We start from the raw sequence: 21,727 nt of genomic DNA on the forward strand, positions 1-21,727 counted from the left end.
GACGTTAGTTACCTAGAGGGGACGTTACCTAGAGGGGATGTTGACGTTAGTTACCTAGAGGGGACTTTACCTAGAGGGGACGTTGACATTAGTTACCTTGAGGGGACGTTACCTAGAGGGGACGTTACCTAGAGGGGACGTTGACGTTAGTTACCTTGAGGGGATGTTACCTAGAGGGACGTTGACATTAGTTACCTAGAGGGGACGTTACCTAGAGGGGACGTTGACATTAGTTACCTTGAGGGGATGTTACCTAGAGCGGACGTTGATGTTAGTTACCTAGAGGGGATGTTACCTAGAGGGGACGTTGACGTTAGTTACCTTTAGGGGACGTTACCTCGAGGGGACGTTGACGTTAGTTACCTAGAGGGACTTTGACATTAGTTACCTTGAGGGGACGTTACCTAGAGGGGACGTTACCTAGAGGGGACGGTGACGTTAGTTACCTTGAGGGGATGTTACCTAGAGGGACGTTGACGTTAGTTACCTAGAGGGGACGTTACCTAGAGGGGACGTTGACGTTAGTTACCTTGAGGGGATGTTACCGAGAGGAGACGTTGACATTAGTTACCTTGAGGGGACGTTACCTAGAGGGGACGTTGACGTTAGTTACTTAGAGGGGACGTTACCTAGAGGGGACGTTGACATTAGTTACCTTGAGGGGATGTTACCTAGAGGGGACGTTGACATTAGTTACCTAGAGGGGACGTTACCTAGAGGGGACGTTGACGTTAGTTACCTAGAGGGACTTTGACGTTAGTTACCTTGAGGGGATGTTGACGTTAGTTACCTTGAGGGGACGTTACCTAGAGGGGACATTGATGTTAGTTACCTTGAGGAGATGTTACCTAGAGGGACGTTGACGTTAGTTACCTTGAGGGGATATTACCTAGAGGGGACGTTGACGTTAGTTACCTAGAGGGGACGTTACCTAGAGGGGACGTTGACATTAGTTACCTTGAGGGGACGTTACCTAGAGGGGACGTTGACGTTAGTTACCTAGAGGGGACGTTACCTAGAGGGGACGTTGACATTAGTTACCTTGAGGGGACGTTACCTAGAGGGGACGTTGACGTTAGTTACCTTGAGGGACTTTGACGTTAGTTACCTTGAGGGGACTTTGACGTTAGTTACCTTGAGGGGATGTTGACATTAGTTACCTTGAGGGGACGTTACCTAGAGGGGACGTTGACGTTAGTTACCTCGAGGGACTTTGACGTTAGTTACCTTGAGGGGACGTTGACGTTAGTTACCTAGAGGGACGTTGACGTTAGTTACCTTGAGGGGACGTTGACGTTAGTTACCTAGAGGGGACGTTAATGTTAGTTACCTAGAGGGACGTTGACATTAGTTACCTAGAGGGACGTTGACGTTAGTTACCTAGAGGGACTTTGACGTTAGTTACCTTGAGGGGACGTTGACGTTAGTTACCTTGAGGGGACGTTACCTAGAGGGGACGTTGACGTTAGTTACCTTGAGGAGATGTTACCTAGAGGGACGTTGACGTTAGTTACCTTGAGGGGACGTTACCTAGAGGGGACATTACCTAGAGGGGACGTTGACGTTAGTTACCTAGAGGGACTTTGACGTTAGTTACCTTGAGGGGATGTTACCTAGAGGGGACGTTGACGTTAGTTACCTTGAGATGTTACCTAGAGGGACGTTGACGTTAGTTACCTTGAGGGGATGTTACCTAGAGGGGACGTTACCTAGAGGGGACGTTGACGTTAGTTACCTTGAGGGGATGTTACCTAGAGGGGACGTTGACGTTAGTTACCTTGAGGGGATGTTACCTAGAGGGACGTTGACGTTAGTTACATTGAGGGGACGTTACCTAGAGGGGACGTTGACGTTAGTTACCTTGAGGGGACGTTACCTAGAGGGGACGTTGACGTTAGTTACCTTTAGGGGACGTTACCTAGAGGGGACGTTGACGTTAGTTACCTAGAGGGACTTTGACATTAGTTACCTTGAGGGGACGTTACCTAGAGGGGACGTTGACGTTAGTTACCTTGAGGAGATGTTACCTAGAGGGACGTTGACGTTAGTTACCTTGAGGGGACGTTACCTAGAGGGGACGTTACCTAGAGGGGACGTTGACGTTAGTTACCTTGAGGGGATGTTACCTAGAGGGACGTTGACGTTAGTTACCTAGAGGGGACGTTACCTAGAGGGGACGTTGACATTAGTTACCTTGAGGGGATGTTACCTAGAGGGGACGTTGACGTTAGTTACCGAGAGGGGATGTTACCTAGAGGGGACATTGACGTTAGTTACCTAGAGGGGACGTTACCTAGAGGGGACGTTGACGTTAGTTACCTTGAGGGGACGTTACCTAGAGGGGACGTTACCTAGAGGGGACGTTGACGTTAGTTACCTTGAGGGGATGTTACCGAGAGGGGACGTTGACATTAGTTACCTAGAGGGGACGTTACCTAGAGGGGATGTTGACATTAGTTACCTAGAGGGACGTTACCAAGAGGGGACGTTGACATTAGTTACCTAGAGGGGACGTTGACATTAGTTACCTTGAGGGGATGTTACCTAGAGGGGACGTAGACATTAGTTACCTAGAGGGGACGTTGATGTTAGTTACCTAGAGGGACGTTGGCATTAGTTACCTAGAGGGACTTTGACGTTAGTTACCTTGAGGGGACGTTACCTAGAGGGGACGTTGACGTTAGTTACCTAGAGGGACTTTGACGTTAGTTACCTTGAGGGGATGTTGACGTTAGTTACCTTGAGGGGACGTTACCTAGAGGGGACATTGACGTTAGTTACCTTGAGGAGATGTTACCTAGAGGGACGTTGACGTTAGTTACCTAGAGGGGACGTTACCTAGAGGGGACGTTACCTAGAGGGAACGTTGACATTAGTTACCTTGAGGGGATGTTACCTAGAGGGGACGTTGACGTTAGTTACCTAGAGGGGACGTTACCAAGAGGGGACGTTGACGTTAGTTACCTAGAGGGACGTTGGCATTAGTTACCTAGAGGGACTTTGATGTTAGTTACCTTGAGGGGACGTTACCTAGAGGGGACGTTGACGTTAGTTACCTAGAGGGACTTTGATGTTAGTTACCTTGAGGGGATGTTGACGTTAGTTACCTTGAGGGGACGTTACCTAGAGGGGACGTTGACATTAGTTACCTTGAGGGGATGTTACCTAGAGGGACGTTGACGTTAGTTACCTAGAGGGGACGTTACCTAGAGGGGACGTTGACGTTAGTTACCTAGAGGGGACTTTACCTAGAGGGGACGTTGACATTAGTTACCTTGAGGGGACGTTACCTAGAGGGGACGTTACCTAGAGGGGACGTTACCTAGAGGGGACGTTGACGTTAGTTACCTTGAGGGGATGTTACCTAGAGGGACGTTGACGTTAGTTACCTAGAGGGGACGTTACCTAGAGGGGACGTTGACATTAGTTACCTTGAGGGGATGTTACCTAGAGGGGACGTTGATGTTAGTTACCTAGAGGGGACGTTGACGTTAGTTACCTTTAGGGGACGTTACCTCGAGGGGACGTTGACGTTAGTTACCTAGAGGGACTTTGACATTAGTTACCTTGAGGGGACGTTACCTAGAGGGGACGTTACCTAGAGGGGACGGTGACGTTAGTTACCTTGAGGGGATGTTACCTAGAGGGACGTTGACGTTAGTTACCTAGAGGGGACGTTACCTAGAGGGGACGTTGACGTTAGTTACCTTGAGGGGATGTTACCGAGAGGAGACGTTGACATGAGTTACCTTGAGGGGACGTTACCTAGAGGGGACGTTGACGTTAGTTACCTAGAGGGGACGTTACCTAGAGGGGACGTTGACATTAGTTACCTTGAGGGGATGTTACCTAGAGGGGACGTTGACATTAGTTACCTAGAGGGGACGTTACCTAGAGGGGACGTTGACGTTAGTTACCTAGAGGGACTTTGACGTTAGTTACCTTGAGGGGATGTTGACGTTAGTTACCTTGAGGGGACGTTACCTAGAGGGGACATTGACGTTAGTTACCTTGAGGAGATGTTACCTAGAGGGACGTTGACGTTAGTTACCTTGAGGGGATGTTACCTAGAGGGGACGTTGACGTTAGTTACCTAGAGGGGACGTTACCTAGAGGGGACGTTGACATTAGTTACCTTGAGGGGACGTTACCTAGAGGGGACGTTGACGTTAGTTACCTAGAGGGGACGTTACCTAGAGGGGACGTTGACATTAGTTACCTTGAGGGGACGTTACCTAGAGGGGACTTTGACGTTAGTTACCTTGAGGGGACTTTGACGTTAGTTACCTTGAGGGGATGTTGACATTAGTTACCTTGAGGGGACGTTACCTAGAGGGGACGTTGACGTTAGTTACCTCGAGGGACTTTGATGTTAGTTACCTTGAGGGGACGTTGACGTTAGTTACCTAGAGGGACGTTGACGTTAGTTACCTTGAGGGGACGTTGACGTTAGTTACCTAGAGGGGACGTTAATGTTAGTTACCTAGAGGGACGTTGACATTAGTTACCTAGAGGGACGTTGACGTTAGTTACCTAGAGGGACTTTGACGTTAGTTACCTTGAGGGGACGTTGACGTTAGTTACCTTGAGGGGACGTTACCTAGAGGGGACGTTGACGTTAGTTACCTTGAGGAGATGTTACCTAGAGGGACGTTGACGTTAGTTACCTTGAGGGGACGTTACCTAGAGGGGACATTACCTAGAGGGGACGTTGACGTTAGTTACCTAGAGGGACTTTGACGTTAGTTACCTTGAGGGGATGTTACCTAGAGGGGACGTTGACGTTAGTTACCTTGAGATGTTACCTAGAGGGACGTTGACGTTAGTTACCTTGAGGGGATGTTACCTAGAGGGGATGTTACCTAGAGGGGACGTTGACGTTAGTTACCTTGAGGGGATGTTACCTAGAGGGGACGTTGACGTTAGTTACCTTGAGGGGATGTTACCTAGAGGGACGTTGACGTTAGTTACCTTGAGGGGACGTTACCTAGAGGGGACGTTGACGTTAGTTACCTTGAGGGGACGTTACCTAGAGGGGACGTTGACGTTAGTTACCTTTAGGGGACGTTACCTAGAGGGGACGTTGACGTTACTTACCTAGAGGGACTTTGACATTAGTTACCTTGAGGGGACGTTACCTAGAGGGGACGTTGACGTTAGTTACCTTGAGGAGATGTTACCTAGAGGGACGTTGACGTTAGTTACCTTGAGGGGACGTTACCTAGAGGGGACGTTACCTAGAGGGGACGTTGACGTTAGTTACCTTGAGGGGATGTTACCTAGAGGGACGTTGACGTTAGTTACCTAGAGGGGACGTTACCTAGAGGGGACGTTGACATTAGTTACCTTGAGGGGATGTTACCTAGAGGGGACGTTGACGTTAGTTACCTAGAGGGGACGTTACCTAGAGGGGACGTTACCTAGAGGGGACGGTGACGTTAGTTACCTTGAGGGGATGTTACCTAGAGGGACGTTGACGTTAGTTACCTAGAGGGGACGTTACCTAGAGGGGACGTTGACGTTAGTTACCTTGAGGGGATGTTACCTAGAGGGACGTTGACATTAGTTACCTTGAGGGGACGTTACCGAGAGGAGACGTTGACATTAGTTACCTTGAGGGGACGTTACCTAGAGGGGACGTTGACGTTAGTTACCTAGAGGGGACGTTACCTAGAGGGGACGTTGACATTAGTTACCTTGAGGGGATGTTACCTAGAGGGGACGTTGACATTAGTTACCTAGAGGGGACGTTACCTAGAGGGGACGTTGACGTTAGTTACCTAGAGGGACTTTGACGTTAGTTACCTTGAGGGGATGTTGACGTTAGTTACCTTGAGGGGACGTTACCTAGAGGGGACATTGACGTTAGTTACCTTGAGGAGATGTTACCTAGAGGGACGTTGACGTTAGTTACCTTGAGGGGATGTTACCTAGAGGGACGTTGACGTTAGTTACCTTGAGGGGACGTTACCGAGAGGAGACGTTGACATTAGTTACCTTGAGGGGACGTTACCTAGAGGAGACGTTGACATTAGTTACCTTGAGGGGATGTTACCTAGAGGGGACGTTGACGTTAGTTACCTAGAGGGGACGTTACCTCGAGGGGACGTTGACGTTAGTTACCTAGAGGGACGTTGGCATTAGTTACCTAGAGGGACTTTGACGTTAGTTACCTTGAGGGGACGTTACCTAGAGGGGACGTTGACGTTAGTTACCTAGAGGGACTTTGACGTTAGTTACCTTGAGGGGATGTTGACGTTAGTTACCTTGAGGGGACGTTACCTAGAGGGGACGTTGACATTAGTTACCTTGAGGGGATGTTACCTAGAGGGACGTTGACGTTAGTTACCTAGAGGGGACGTTACCTAGAGGGGACGTTGACGTTAGTTACCTAGAGGGGACGTTACCTAGAGGGGACGTTGACATTAGTTACCTTGAGGGGACGTTACCTAGAGGGGACGTTGACGTTAGTTACCTAGAGGGGACGTTACCTAGAGGGGACGTTGACATTAGTTACCTTGAGGGGACGTTACCTAGAGGGGACGTTGACGTTAGTTACCTTGAGGGACTTTGACGTTAGTTACCTTGAGGGGACTTTGACGTTAGTTACCTTGAGGGGATGTTGACATTAGTTACCTTGAGGGGACGTTACCTAGAGGGGACGTTGATGTTAGTTACCTCGAGGGACTTTGACGTTAGTTACCTTGAGGGGACGTTGACGTTAGTTACCTAGAGGGACGTTGACGTTAGTTACCTTGAGGGGACGTTGACGTTAGTTACCTTGAGGGGACGTTACCTAGAGGGGACGTTGACGTTAGTTACCTAGAGGGACTTTGACGTTAGTTACCTTTAGGGGACTTTGACGTTAGTTACCTTGAGGGGATGTTGACATTAGTTACCTTGAGGGGACGTTACCTAGAGGGGACGTTGACGTTAGTTACCTAGAGGGACGTTGACGTTAGTTACCTAGAGGGACGTTGACGTTAGTTACCTAGAGGGACGTTGATGTTAGTTACCTAGAGGGACGTTGACGTTAGTTACCTAGAGGGACGTTGACGTTAGTTACCTAGAGGGACGTTGACGTTAGTTACCTTGAGGGGACGTTGACGTTAGTTACCTAGAAGGGACGTTGACGTTAGTTACCTTGAGGAGATGTTACCTAGAGGGACGTTGACGTTAGTTACCTTGAGGGGATGTTACCGAGAGGGGACGTTGACATTAGTTACCTAGAGGGGACGTTACCTAGAGGGGACGTTGACATTAGTTACCTTTAGGGGATGTTACCTAGAGGGGACGTTGACGTTAGTTACCTTGAGGGGATGTTACCTAGAGGGACGTTGACGTTAGTTACCTTGAGGGGATGTTACCGATAGGGGACGTTGACATTAGTTACCTAGAGGGGACGTTACCTAGAGGGGACGTTGACATTAGTTACCTAGAGGGGACGTTACCTAGAGGGGACGTTGACATTAGTTACCTTTAGGGGATGTTACCTAGAGAGGACGTTGACGTTAGTTACCTAGAGGGGACGTTACCTAGAGGGGACGTTGACATTAGTTACCTAGAGGGGACGTTACCTAGAGGGGACGTTGACATTAGTTACCTTTAGGGGATGTTACCTAGAGAGGACGTTGACGTTAGTTACCTAGAGGGGACGTTACCTAGAGGGGACGTTGACGTTAGTTACCTAGAGGGGATGTTGACGTTAGTTACCTAGAGGGGACGTTGACATTAGTTACCTAGAGGGACGTTGACGTTAGTTACCTAGAGGGACTTTGACGTTAGTTACCTTGAGGGGACGTTGACGTTAGTTACCTTGAGGGGATGTTGACATTAGTTACCTTGAGGGGACGTTACCTAGAGGGGACGTTGACGTTAGTTACCTAGAGGGACTTTGACGTTAGTTACCTTGAGGGGACGTTGACGTTAGTTACCTAGAGGGACGTTGACGTTAGTTACCTTGAGGGGACGTTGACGTTAGTTACCTTGAGGGGACGTTACCTAGAAGGGACGTTGACGTTAGTTACCTAGAGGGGACGTTAATGTTAGTTACCTAGAGGGGACGTTGACATTAGTTACCTAGAGGGACGTTGACGTTAGTTACCTAGAGGGACTTTGACGTTAGTTACCTTGAGGGGACGTTGACGTTAGTTACCTTGAGGGGACGTTACCTAGAGGGGACGTTGACGTTAGTTACCTAGAGGGACTTTGACGTTAGTTACCTTGAGGGGACTTTGACGTTAGTTACCTTGAGGGACTTTGACGCTAGTTACCTTGAGGGGACGTTGACGTTAGTTACCTAGAGGGACGTTGACGTTAGTTACCTTGAGGGGACGTTGACGTTAGTTACCTTGAGGGGACGTTACCTAGAGGGGACGTTGACGTTAGTTACCTAGAGGGACGTTGACGTTAGTTACCTAGAGGGACTTTGACATTAGTTACCTTGAGGGGACGTTGACGTTAGTTACCTTGAGGGGACGTTACCTAGAGGGGACGTTGACGTTAGTTACCTAGAGGGACTTTGACGTTAGTTACCTTGAGGGGACTTTGACGTTAGTTACCTTGAGGGGACGTTGACATTAGTTACCTAGAGGGGACGTTACCTAGAGGGGACGTTGACATTAGTTACCTTTAGGGGATGTTACCTAGAGGGGACGTTGACGTTAGTTACCTTGAGGAGATGTTACCTAGAGGGACGTTGACGTTAGTTACCTTGAGGGGATGTTACCGATAGGGGACGTTGACATTAGTTACCTAGAGGGGACGTTACCTAGAGGGGACGTTGACATTAGTTACCTTTAGGGGATGTTACCTAGAGGGGACGTTGACGTTAGTTACCTAGAGGGGACGTTACCTAGAGGGGACGTTGACGTTAGTTACCTAGAGGGGATGTTGACGTTAGTTACCTAGAGGGGACGTTGACATTAGTTACCTAGAGGGACGTTGACGTTAGTTACCTAGAGGGACTTTGACGTTAGTTACCTTGAGGGGACGTTGACGTTAGTTACCTTGAGGGGATGTTGACATTAGTTACCTTGAGGGGACGTTACCTAGAGGGGACGTTGACGTTAGTTACCTAGAGGGACTTTGACGTTAGTTACCTTGAGGGGACGTTGACGTTAGTTACCTAGAGGGACGTTGACGTTAGTTACCTTGAGGGGACGTTGACGTTAGTTACCTTGAGGGGACGTTACCTAGAGGGGACGTTGACGTTAGTTACCTAGAGTTACTTTGACGTTAGTTACCTTGAGGGGACTTTGACGTTAGTTACCTTGAGGGGATGTTGACATTAGTTACCTTGAGGGGACGTTACCTAGAGGGGACGTTGACATTAGTTACCTAGAGGGGACGTTACCTAGAGGGGACGTTGACGTTAGTTACCTAGAGGGACTTTGACGTTAGTTACCTTGAGGGGATGTTGACGTTAGTTACCTTGAGGGGACGTTACCTAGAGGGGACATTGACGTTAGTTACCTTGAGGAGATGTTACCTAGAGGGACGTTGACGTTAGTTACCTTGAGGGGATGTTACCAAGAGGGGACGTTGACGTTAGTTACCTAGAGGGGACGTTACCTAGAGGGGACGTTGACATTAGTTACCTTGAGGGGACGTTACCTAGAGGGGACGTTGACGTTAGTTACCTAGAGGGGACGTTACCTAGAGGGGACGTTGACATTAGTTACCTTGAGGGGACGTTACCTAGAGGGGACGTTGACGTTAGTTACCTTGAGGGACTTTGACGTTAGTTACCTTGAGGGGACTTTGACGTTAGTTACCTTGAGGGGATGTTGACATTAGTTACCTTGAGGGGACGTTACCTAGAGGGGACGTTGACGTTAGTTACCTCGAGGGACTTTGACGTTAGTTACCTTGAGGGGACGTTGACGTTAGTTACCTAGAGGGACGTTGACGTTAGTTACCTTGAGGGGACGTTGACGTTAGTTACCTAGAGGGGACGTTAATGTTAGTTACCTAGAGGGACGTTGACATTAGTTACCTAGAGGGACGTTGACGTTAGTTACCTAGAGGGACTTTGACGTTAGTTACCTTGAGGGGACGTTGACGTTAGTTACCTTGAGGGGACGTTACCTAGAGGGGACGTTGACGTTAGTTACCTTGAGGAGATGTTACCTAGAGGGACGTTGACGTTAGTTACCTTGAGGGGACGTTACCTAGAGGGGACATTACCTAGAGGGGACGTTGACGTTAGTTACCTAGAGGGACTTTGATGTCAGTTACCTTGAGGGGATGTTACCTAGAGGGGAAGTTGACGTTAGTTACCTTGAGATGTTACCTAGAGGGACGTTGACGTTAGTTACCTTGAGGGGATGTTACCTAGAGGGGACGTTACCTAGAGGGGACGTTGACGTTAGTTACCTTGAGGGGATGTTACCTAGAGGGGACGTTGACGTTAGTTACCTTGAGGGGATGTTACCTAGAGGGACGTTGACGTTAGTTACCTTGAGGGGACGTTAACTAGAGGGGACGTTGACGTTAGTTACCTTGAGGGGACGTTACCTAGAGGGGACGTTGACGTTAGTTACCTTTAGGGGACGTTACCTAGAGGGGACATTGACGTTAGTTACCTAGAGGGACTTTGACATTAGTTACCTTGAGGGGACGTTACCTAGAGGGGACGTTGACGTTAGTTACCTTGAGGAGATGTTACCTAGAGGGACGTTGACGTTAGTTACCTTGAGGGGACGTTACCTAGAGGGGACGTTACCTAGAGGGGACGTTGACGTTAGTTACCTTGAGGGGATGTTACCTAGAGGGACGTTGACGTTAGTTACCTAGAGGGGACGTTACCTAGAGGGGACGTTGACGTTAGTTACCTTGAGGGGATGTTACCTAGAGGGACGTTGACATTAGTTACCTTGAGGGGACGTTACCGAGAGGAGACGTTGACATTAGTTACCTTGAGGGGACGTTACCTAGAGGGGACGTTGACGTTAGTTACCTAGAGGGGACGTTACCTAGAGGGGACGTTGACATTAGTTACCTTGAGGGGATGTTACCTAGAGGGGACGTTGACATTAGTTACCTAGAGGGGACGTTACCTAGAGGGGACGTTGACGTTAGTTACCTAGAGGGACTTTGACGTTACTTACCTTGAGGGGATGTTGACGTTAGTTACCTTGAGGGGACGTTACCTAGAGGGGACATTGACGTTAGTTACCTGGAGGAGATGTTACCTAGAGGGACGTTGACGTTAGTTACCTTGAGGGGATGTTACCTAGAGGGACGTTGACGTTAGTTACCTTGAGGGGACGTTACCGAGAGGAGACGTTGACATTAGTTACCTTGAGGGGACGTTACCTAGAGGAGACGTTGACATTAGTTACCTTGAGGGGATGTTACCTAGAGGGGACGTTGACGTTAGTTACCTAGAGGGACTTTGACGTTAGTTACCTTGAGGGGACGTTACCTAGAGGGGACGTTGACGTTAGTTACCTAGAGGGACTTTGACGTTAGTTACCTTGAGGGGATGTTGACGTTAGTTACCTTGAGGGGACGTTACCTAGAGGGGACGTTGACATTAGTTACCTTGAGGGGATGTTACCTAGAGGGACGTTGACGTTAGTTACCTAGAGGGGACGTTACCTAGAGGGGACGTTGACGTTAGTTACCTAGAGGGGACGTTACCTAGAGGGGACGTTGACATTAGTTACCTTGAGGGGACGTTACCTAGAGGGGACGTTGACGTTAGTTACCTAGAGGGGACGTTACCTAGAGGGGACGTTGACATTAGTTACCTTGAGGGGACGTTACCTAGAGGGGACGTTGACGTTAGTTACCTTGAGGGACTTTGACGTTAGTTACCTTGAGGGGACGTTGACGTTAGTTACCTAGAGGGACGTTGACGTTAGTTACCTTGAGGGGACGTTGACGTTAGTTACCTAGAGGGGACGTTAATGTTAGTTACCTAGAGGGACGTTGACATTAGTTACCTAGAGGGACGTTGACGTTAGTTACCTAGAGGGACTTTGACGTCAGTTACCTTGAGGGGACGTTGACGTTAGTTACCTTGAGGGGACGTTACCTAGAGGGGACGTTGACGTTAGTTACCTAGAGGGACTTTGACGTTAGTTACCTTTAGGGGACTTTGACGTTAGTTACCTTGAGGGGATGTTGACATTAGTTACCTTGAGGGGACGTTACCTAGAGGGGACGTTGACGTTAGTTACCTAGAGGGACGTTGACGTTATTTACCTAGAGGGACGTTGACGTTAGTTACCTAGAGGGACGTTGATGTTAGTTACCTAGAGGGACGTTGACGTTAGTTACCTAGAGGGACGTTGACGTTAGTTACCTAGAGGGACGTTGACGTTAGTTACCTTGAGGGGACGTTGACGTTAGTTACCTAGAAGGGACGTTGACGTTAGTTACCTTGAGGAGATGTTACCTAGAGGGACGTTGACGTTAGTTACCTTGAGGGGATGTTACCGAGAGGGGACGTTGACATTAGTTACCTAGAGGGGACGTTACCTAGAGGGGACGTTGACATTAGTTACCTTTAGGGGATGTTACCTAGAGGGGACGTTGACGTTAGTTACCTTGAGGGGATGTTACCTAGAGGGACGTTGACGTTAGTTACCTTGAGGGGATGTTACCGATAGGGGACGTTGACATTAGTTACCTAGAGGGGACGTTACCTAGAGGGGACGTTGACATTAGTTACCTTTAGGGGATGTTACCTAGAGAGGACGTTGACGTTAGTTACCTAGAGGGGACGTTACCTAGAGGGGACGTTGACGTTAGTTACCTAGAGGGGATGTTGACGTTAGTTACCTAGAGGGGACGTTGACATTAGTTACCTAGAGGGACGTTGACGTTAGTTACCTAGAGGGACTTTGACGTTAGTTACCTTGAGGGGACGTTGACGTTAGTTACCTTGAGGGGATGTTGACATTAGTTACCTTGAGGGGACGTTACCTAGAGGGGACGTTGACGTTAGTTACCTAGAGGGACTTTGACGTTAGTTACCTTGAGGGGACGTTGACGTTAGTTACCTAGAGGGACGTTGACGTTAGTTACCTTGAGGGGACGTTGACGTTAGTTACCTTGAGGGGACGTTACCTAGAAGGGACGTTGACGTTAGTTACCTAGAGGAGACGTTAATGTTAGTTACCTAGAGGGGACGTTGACATTAGTTACCTAGAGGGACGTTGACGTTAGTTACCTAGAGGGACTTTGACGTTAGTTACCTTGAGGGGACGTTGACGTTAGTTACCTTGAGGGGACGTTACCTAGAGGGGACGTTGACGTTAGTTACCTAGAGGGACTTTGACGTTAGTTACCTTGAGGGGACTTTGACGTTAGTTACCTTGAGGGGATGTTGACATTAGTTACCTTGAGGGGACGTTACCTAGAGGGGACGTTGACGTTAGTTACCTTGAGGGACTTTGACGCTAGTTACCTTGAGGGGACGTTGACGTTAGTTACCTAGAGGGACGTTGACGTTAGTTACCTTGAGGGGACGTTGACGTTAGTTACCTTGAGGGGATGTTACCTAGAGGGGACGTTGACGTTAGTTACCTTGAGGAGATGTTACCTAGAGGGACGTTGACGTTAGTTACCTTGAGGGGATGTTACCGATAGGGGACGTTGACATTAGTTACCTAGAGGGGACGTTACCTAGAGGGGACGTTGACATTAGTTACCTTTAGGGGATGTTACCTAGAGGGGACGTTGACGTTAGTTACCTAGAGGGGACGTTACCTAGAGGGGACGTTGACGTTAGTTACCTAGAGGGGATGTTGACGTTAGTTACCTAGAGGGGACGTTGACATTAGTTACCTAGAGGGACGTTGACGTTAGTTACCTAGAGGGACTTTGACGTTAGTTACCTTGAGGGGACGTTGACGTTAGTTACCTTGAGGGGATGTTGACATTAGTTACCTTGAGGGGACGTTACCTAGAGGGGACGTTGACGTTAGTTACCTAGAGGGACTTTGACGTTAGTTACCTCGAGGGGACGTTGACGTTAGTTACCTAGAGGGACGTTGACGTTAGTTACCTTGAGGGGACGTTGACGTTAGTTACCTTGAGGGGACGTTACCTAGAGGGGACGTTGACGTTAGTTACCTAGAGTTACTTTGACGTTAGTTACCTTGAGGGGACTTTGACGTTAGTTACCTTGAGGGGATGTTGACATTAGTTACCTTGAGGGGACGTTACCTAGAGGGGACGTTGACATTAGTTACCTAGAGGGGACGTTACCTAGAGGGGACGTTGACGTTAGTTACCTAGAGGGACTTTGACGTTAGTTACCTTGAGGGGATGTTGACGTTAGTTACCTTGAGGGGACGTTACCTAGAGGGGACATTGACGTTAGTTACCTTGAGGAGATGTTACCTAGAGGGACGTTGACGTTAGTTACCTTGAGGGGATGTTACCTAGAGGGGACGTTGACGTTAGTTACCTAGAGGGGACGTTACCTAGAGGGGACGTTGACATTAGTTACCTTGAGGGGACGTTACCTAGAGGGGACGTTGACGTTAGTTACCTAGAGGGGACGTTACCTAGAGGGGACGTTGACATTAGTTACCTTGAGGGGACGTTACCTAGAGGGGACGTTGACGTTAGTTACCTTGAGGGACTTTGACGTTAGTTACCTTGAGGGGACTTTGACGTTAGTTACCTTGAGGGGATGTTGACATTAGTTACCTTGAGGGGACGTTACCTAGAGGGGACGTTGACGTTAGTTACCTCGAGGGACTTTGACGTTAGTTACCTTGAGGGGACGTTGACGTTAGTTACCTAGAGGGACGTTGACGTTAGTTACCTTGAGGGGACGTTGACGTTAGTTACCTAGAGGGGACGTTAATGTTAGTTACCTAGAGGGACGTTGACATTAGTTACCTAGAGGGACGTTGACGTTAGTTACCTAGAGGGACTTTGACGTTAGTTACCTTGAGGGGACGTTGACGTTAGTTACCTTGAGGGGACGTTACCTAGAGGGGACGTTGACGTTAGTTACCTTGAGGAGATGTTACCTAGAGGGACGTTGACGTTAGTTACCTTGAGGGGACGTTACCTAGAGGGGACATTACCTAGAGGGGACGTTGACGTTAGTTACCTAGAGGGACTTTGACGTTAGTTACCTTGAGGGGATGTTACCTAGAGGGGACGTTGACGTTAGTTACCTTGAGATGTTACCTAGAGGGACGTTGACGTTAGTTACCTTGAGGGGATGTTACCTAGAGGGGACGTTACCTAGAGGGGACGTTGACGTTAGTTACCTTGAGGGGATGTTACCTAGAGGGGACGTTGACGTTAGTTACCTTGAGGGGATGTTACCTAGAGGGACGTTGACGTTAGTTACCTTGAGGGGACGTTACCTAGAGGGGACGTTGACGTTAGTTACCTTGAGGGGACGTTACCTAGAGGGGACGTTGACGTTAGTTACCTTTAGGGGACGTTACCTAGAGGGGACGTTGACGTTAGTTACCTAGAGGGACTTTGACATTAGTTACCTTGAGGGGACGTTACCTAGAGGGGACGTTGACGTTAGTTACCTTGAGGAGATGTTACCTAGAGGGACGTTGACGTTAGTTACCTTGAGGGGACGTTACCTAGAGGGGACGTTACCTAGAGGGGACGTTGACGTTAGTTACCTTGAGGGGATGTTACCTAGAGGGACGTTGACGTTAGTTACCTAGAGGGGACGTTACCTAGAGGGGACGTTGACATTAGTTACCTTGAGGGGATGTTACCTAGAGGGGACGTTGATGTTAGTTACCTAGAGGGGATGTTACCTAGAGGGGACGTTGACGTTAGTTACCTTTAGGGGACGTTACCTAGAGGGGACGTTGACGTTAGTTACCTAGAGGGACTTTGACATTAGTTACCTTGAGGGGACGTTACCTAGAGGGGACGTTACCTAGAGGGGACGGTGACGTTAGTTACCTTGAGGGGATGTTACCTAGAGGGACGTTGACGTTAGTTACCTAGAGGGGACGTTACCTAGAGGGGACGTTGACGTTAGTTACCTTGAGGGGATGTTACCTAGAGGGACGTTGACATTAGTTACCTTGAGGGGACGTTACCGAGAGGAGACGTTGACATTAGTTACCTTGAGGGGACGTTACCTAGAGGGGACGTTGACGTTAGTTACCTAGAGGGGACGTTACCTAGAGGGGACGTTGACATTAGTTACCTTGAGGGGATGTTACCTAGAGGGGACGTTGACATTAGTTACCTAGAGGGGACGTTACCTAGAGGGGACGTTGACGTTAGTTACCTAGAGGGACTTTGACGTTAGTTACCTTGAGGGGATGTTGACGTTAGTTACCTTGAGGGGACGTTACCTAGAGGGGACATTGACGTTAGTTACCTTGAGGAGATGTTACCTAGAGGGACGTTGACGTTAGTTACCTTGAGGGGATGTTACCTAGAGGGACGTTGACGTTAGTTACCTTGAGGGGACGTTACCGAGAGGAGACGTTGACATTAGTTACCTTGAGGGGACGTTACCTAGAGGGGACGTTGACATTAGTTACCTTGAGGGGATGTTACCTAGAGGGGACGTTGACGTTAGTTACCTAGAGGGGACGTTACCTCGAGGGGACGTTGACGTTAGTTACCTAGAGGGACGTTGGCATTAGTTACCTAGAGGGACTTTGACGTTAGTTACCTTGAGGGGACGTTACCTAGAGGGGACGTTGACGTTAGTTACCTAGAGGGACTTTGACGTTAGTTACCTTGAGGGGATGTTGACGTTAGTTACCTTGAGGGGACGTTACCTAGAGGGGACGTTGACATTAGTTACCTTGAGGGGATGTTACCTAGAAGGACGTTGACGTTAGTTACCTAGAGGGGACGTTACCTAGAGGGGACGTTGACGTTAGTTACCTAGAGGGGACGTTGACGTTAGTTACCTTGAGGGACTTTGACGTTAGTTACCTTGAGGGGACTTTGACGTTAGTTACCTTGAGGGGATGTTGACATTAGTTACCTTGAGGGGACGTTACCTAGAGGGGACGTTGACGTTAGTTACCTCGAGGGACTTTGACGTTAGTTACCTTGAGGGGACGTTGACGTTAGTTACCTAGAGGGACGTTGACGTTAGTTACCTTGAGGGGACGTTGACGTTAGTTACCTAGAGGGGACGTTAATGTTAGTTACCTAGAGGGACGTTGACATTAGTTACCTAGAGGGACGTTGACGTTAGTTACCTAGAGGGACTTTGACGTCAGTTACCTTGAGGGGACGTTGACGTTAGTTACCTTGAGGGGACGTTACCTAGAGGGGACGTTGACGTTAGTTACCTAGAGGGACTTTGACGTTAGTTACCTTTAGGGGACTTTGACGTTAGTTACCTTGAGGGGATGTTGACATTAGTTACCTTGAGGGGACGTTACCTAGAGGGGACGTTGACGTTAGTTACCTAGAGGGACGTTGACGTTAGTTACCTAGAGGGACGTTGACGTTAGTTACCTAGAGGGACGTTGATGTTAGTTACCTAGAGGGACGTTGACGTTAGTTACCTAGAGGGACGTTGACGTTAGTTACCTTGAGGGGACGTTGACGTTAGTTACCTAGAAGGGACGTTGACGTTAGTTACCTTGAGGAGATGTTACCTAGAGGGACGTTGACGTTAGTTACCTTGAGGGGATGTTACCGAGAGGGGACGTTGACATTAGTTACCTAGAGGGGACGTTACCTAGAGGGGACGTTGACATTAGTTACCTTTAGGGGATGTTACCTAGAGGGGACGTTGACGTTAGTTACCTTGAGGGGATGTTACCTAGAGGGACGTTGACGTTAGTTACCTTGAGGGGATGTTACCGATAGGGGACGTTGACATTAGTTACCTAGAGGGGACGTTACCTAGAGGGGACGTTGACATTAGTTACCTTTAGGGGATGTTACCTAGAGAGGACGTTGACGTTAGTTACCTAGAGGGGACGTTACCTAGAGGGGACGTTGACGTTAGTTACCTAGAGGGGATGTTGACGTTAGTTACCTAGAGGGGACGTTGACATTAGTTACCTAGAGGGACGTTGACGTTAGTTACCTAGAGGGACTTTGACGTTAGTTACCTTGAGGGGACGTTGACGTTAGTTACCTTGAGGGGATGTTGACATTAGTTACCTTGAGGGGACGTTACCTAGAGGGGACGTTGACGTTAGTTACCTAGAGGGACTTTGACGTTAGTTACCTTGAGGGGACGTTGACGTTAGTTACCTAGAGGGACGTTGACGTTAGTTACCTTGAGGGGACGTTGACGTTAGTTACCTTGAGGGGACGTTACCTAGAAGGGACGTTGACGTTAGTTACCTAGAGGGGACGTTAATGTTAGTTACCTAGAGGGGACGTTGACATTAGTTACCTAGAGGGACGTTGACGTTAGTTACCTAGAGGGACTTTGACGTTAGTTACCTTGAGGGGACGTTGACGTTAGTTACCTTGAGGGGACGTTACCTAGAGGGGACGTTGACGTTAGTTACCTAGAGGGACTTTGACGTTAGTTACCTTGAGGGGACTTTGACGTTAGTTACCTTGAGGGGATGTTGACATTAGTTACCTTGAGGGGACGTTACCTAGAGGGGACGTTGACGTTAGTTACCTTGAGGGACTTTGACGCTAGTTACCTTGAGGGGACGTTGACGTTAGTTACCTAGAGGGACGTTGACGTTAGTTACCTTGAGGGGACGTTGACGTTAGTTACCTTGAGGGGACGTTACCTAGAGGGGACGTTGACGTTAGTTACCTAGAGGGACGTTGACGTTAGTTACCTAGAGGGACTTTGACATTAGTTACCTTGAGGGGACGTTGACGTTAGTTACCTTGAGGGGACGTTACCTAGAGGGGACGTTGACGTTAGTTACCTAGAGGGACTTTGACGTTAGTTACCTTGAGGGGACTTTGACGTTAGTTACCTTGAGGGGACGTTGACATTAGTTACCTTTAGGGGATGTTACCTAGAGGGGACGTTGACGTTAGTTACCTTGAGGGGATGTTACCTAGAGGGACGTTGACGTTAGTTACCTTGAGGGGATGTTACCGATAGGGGACGTTGACATTAGTTACCTAGAGGGGACGTTACCTAGAGGGGACGTTGACATTAGTTACCTTTAGGGGATGTTACCTAGAGGGGACGTTGACGTTAGTTACCTAGAGGGGACGTTACCTAGAGGGGACGTTGACGTTAGTTACCTAGAGGGGATGTTGACGTTAGTTACCTAGAGGGGACGTTGACATTAGTTACCTAGAGGGACGTTGACGTTAGTTACCTAGAGGGACTTTGACGTTAGTTACCTTGAGGGGACGTTGACGTTAGTTACCTTGAGGGGATGTTGACATTAGTTACCTTGAGGGGACGTTACCTAGAGGGGACGTTGACGTTAGTTACCTAGAGGGACTTTGACGTTAGTTACCTTGAGGGGACGTTGACGTTAGTTACCTAGAGGGACGTTGACGTTAGTTACCTTGAGGGGACGTTGACGTTAGTTACCTTGAGGGGACGTTACCTAGAGGGGACGTTGACGTTAGTTACCTAGAGTTACTTTGACGTTAGTTACCTTGAGGGGACTTTGACGTTAGTTACCTTGAGGGGATGTTGACATTAGTTACCTTGAGGGGACGTTACCTAGAGGGGACGTTGACGTTAGTTACCTTGAGGGACTTTGACGCTAGTTACCTTGAGGGGACGTTGACGTTAGTTACCTAGAGGGACGTTGACGTTAGTTACCTTGAGGGGACGTTGACGTTAGTTACCTTGAGGGGACGTTACCTAGAGGGGACGTTGACGTTAGTTACCTAGAGGGACGTTGATGTTAGTTACCTAGAGGGACGTTGACGTTAGTTACCTAGAGGGACGTTGATGTTAGATACCTAGAGGGGACGTTGACGTTAGTTACCTAGAGGGACGTTGACGTTAGTTGCCTTGAGGGGACGTTGACGTTAGTTGCCTTGAGGGGACGTTGACGTTAGTTACCTAGAGGGACATTGATGTTAGTTACCTAGAGGGACGTTGACGTTAGTTACCTAGAGGGGACGTTGACGTTAGTTACCTAGAGGGACGTTGTCGTTAGTTACCTAGAGGGGACGTTGACGTTCGTTACCTTGAGGGAACGTTACCTTGAGGGGACGTTGACGTTAGTTACCTTGAGGGGTCGTTACCTAGAGGGGACGTTGACGTTAGTTACCTAGAGGGAACGTAACCTAGAGGAGACATTTACCTTGAGGGGACATTAGTTACCTTGAGGGGACATGAGCAGGTTGACGCTCTCCATCACGTCCAGAAAGAGCTCGTCCTTCTCGTCTCCAGCCGATCTGACCGGTGACCTGACTGGTGATCTGAGACTGCTCCTCTTTGGACTGTGTATTCAAATTAATATTATTAACAGTATTAGAGCTAAACAATAGTACTGTAACTTGTTTGGATAAATGTACTGAAGCATCACAGAGACTTTTATTATCATTATGTATTTAATATTAATTATTAAATTAACTCAATAGGGACTAAACACTGTGTGTGTGTGTGTGGACTTACGTGGTGCTGTAGGACAATGCAGGAGACCAAAGGAAAACAGGAAACAGTGAGTTTCACATTAAAAGCACATTACAGTCTGTTTTCTTCTTTAGTAGTAGTCTCCTCTTAGTTTTATCACTTTATTATTTATTAATAATAAATCCACATCATGTCTCGGGTGACTGTGGCTAAGTGGAGAGCAGGGCCGACTGTAATGTAATGTAATGTCTCAGTCCTACCTGACTCTTGATTGCTTGCTGAGTGATGAAGGTTTTCAGAGCTCCAGTCTCTGAGTTTTGAGGGTAACCAAAGTCCAGAATCTCTGCAGGACACAAACACTGTTAGTCCAAACAAATAAGCAAACAAACAAACAAACAATCAAACGGCAGCACAGATCAGCAGCTCAGAGACGACTCCTGTCAGCGCTGTCTTTTCTTTAGGTTTAGATTTTCTCATCCAACGCTTACAAAAATCAAAACCTAAAAAAACAACAGAGCAGCAGAAAGATGGACGACTTCCTGTTGGAGTTCAGGGTCAGAACCACCGAACCGGAGACAGAGTGAGACCACATATACTTGACAGTTTCTACTTTTATTTCTTACAGTGCTGAAGTCATTTTCTGTCCTGCCCTTTCAAAATAAAAAGTGTCACCGTTGAGCAGCTCGTAGATGAGGACAAAGTTGTTCTTGACGTTCTCCTCGCTGATCTTGCCAAAGTAGGCGGACATGACGTCGCACATCTTGTAGAGGAACTCGAACACCATGGTGGCGTTGACGTTCTGCTTGGTGACGGCCGCCAGCCAGATGTTGGAGCGCTCGACGTGGAAGAAGCTGGTCCGGGCGATGTTGGTGACCGGAGAGCGGACCTGCTGCCGGGCGTGGATGACGTTAACTCGGAACGCGTCCACGGCATTTCTCCTGAGACGAGAAGGGACAACATTAAAGTCACTGAATCCAACCGACGTATCAGACCGGTTTATTTAGGAAGACTGTTGTCCCACCGCATCCTGCAAACTCAGACACGTGGTCCCCCTGTACCCAAACACGTGGTCCTCCCTGTACCCGGACACGTCCTCACTGTACCCGGACACGTGGTCCCCCCTGTACCTGGACACATGGTCCTCCCTGTACCCGGACACGTGGTCCTCCCTGTACCCAAACACGTGGTCCTCCCTGTATCCGGACACGTCCTCCTCCCTGTACCCAAACACGTGATCCTCCCTGTACCCAAACACGTGGTCCTCCC

The 21,727-nt window shown here is 48.6% G+C and overlaps 1 protein-coding gene across 1 annotated transcript in view; it reads right to left on the reverse strand.

The window, feature by feature from the left end:
• The window catches only part of ap2m1b (adaptor related protein complex 2 subunit mu 1b), a 37,031-nt gene that overhangs the window by 10,710 nt on the left and 4,594 nt on the right, over positions 1-21,727 (reverse strand). Inside the window, 5 exon segments of the mRNA XM_076076478.1 lie at positions 20,210-20,262; positions 20,264-20,328; positions 20,504-20,509; positions 20,722-20,804; positions 21,134-21,399. Coding sequence (XP_075932593.1) covers positions 20,210-20,262; positions 20,264-20,328; positions 20,504-20,509; positions 20,722-20,804; positions 21,134-21,399 — 473 coding nt within the window.

Source organism: Anarhichas minor, unplaced genomic scaffold (assembly GCF_050575085.1).
Source record: "Anarhichas minor isolate MPS153535 unplaced genomic scaffold, ASM5057508v1 ptg000057l, whole genome shotgun sequence".
In the NCBI taxonomy this organism is placed as follows: Eukaryota; Metazoa; Chordata; class Actinopteri; order Perciformes; family Anarhichadidae; genus Anarhichas; species Anarhichas minor.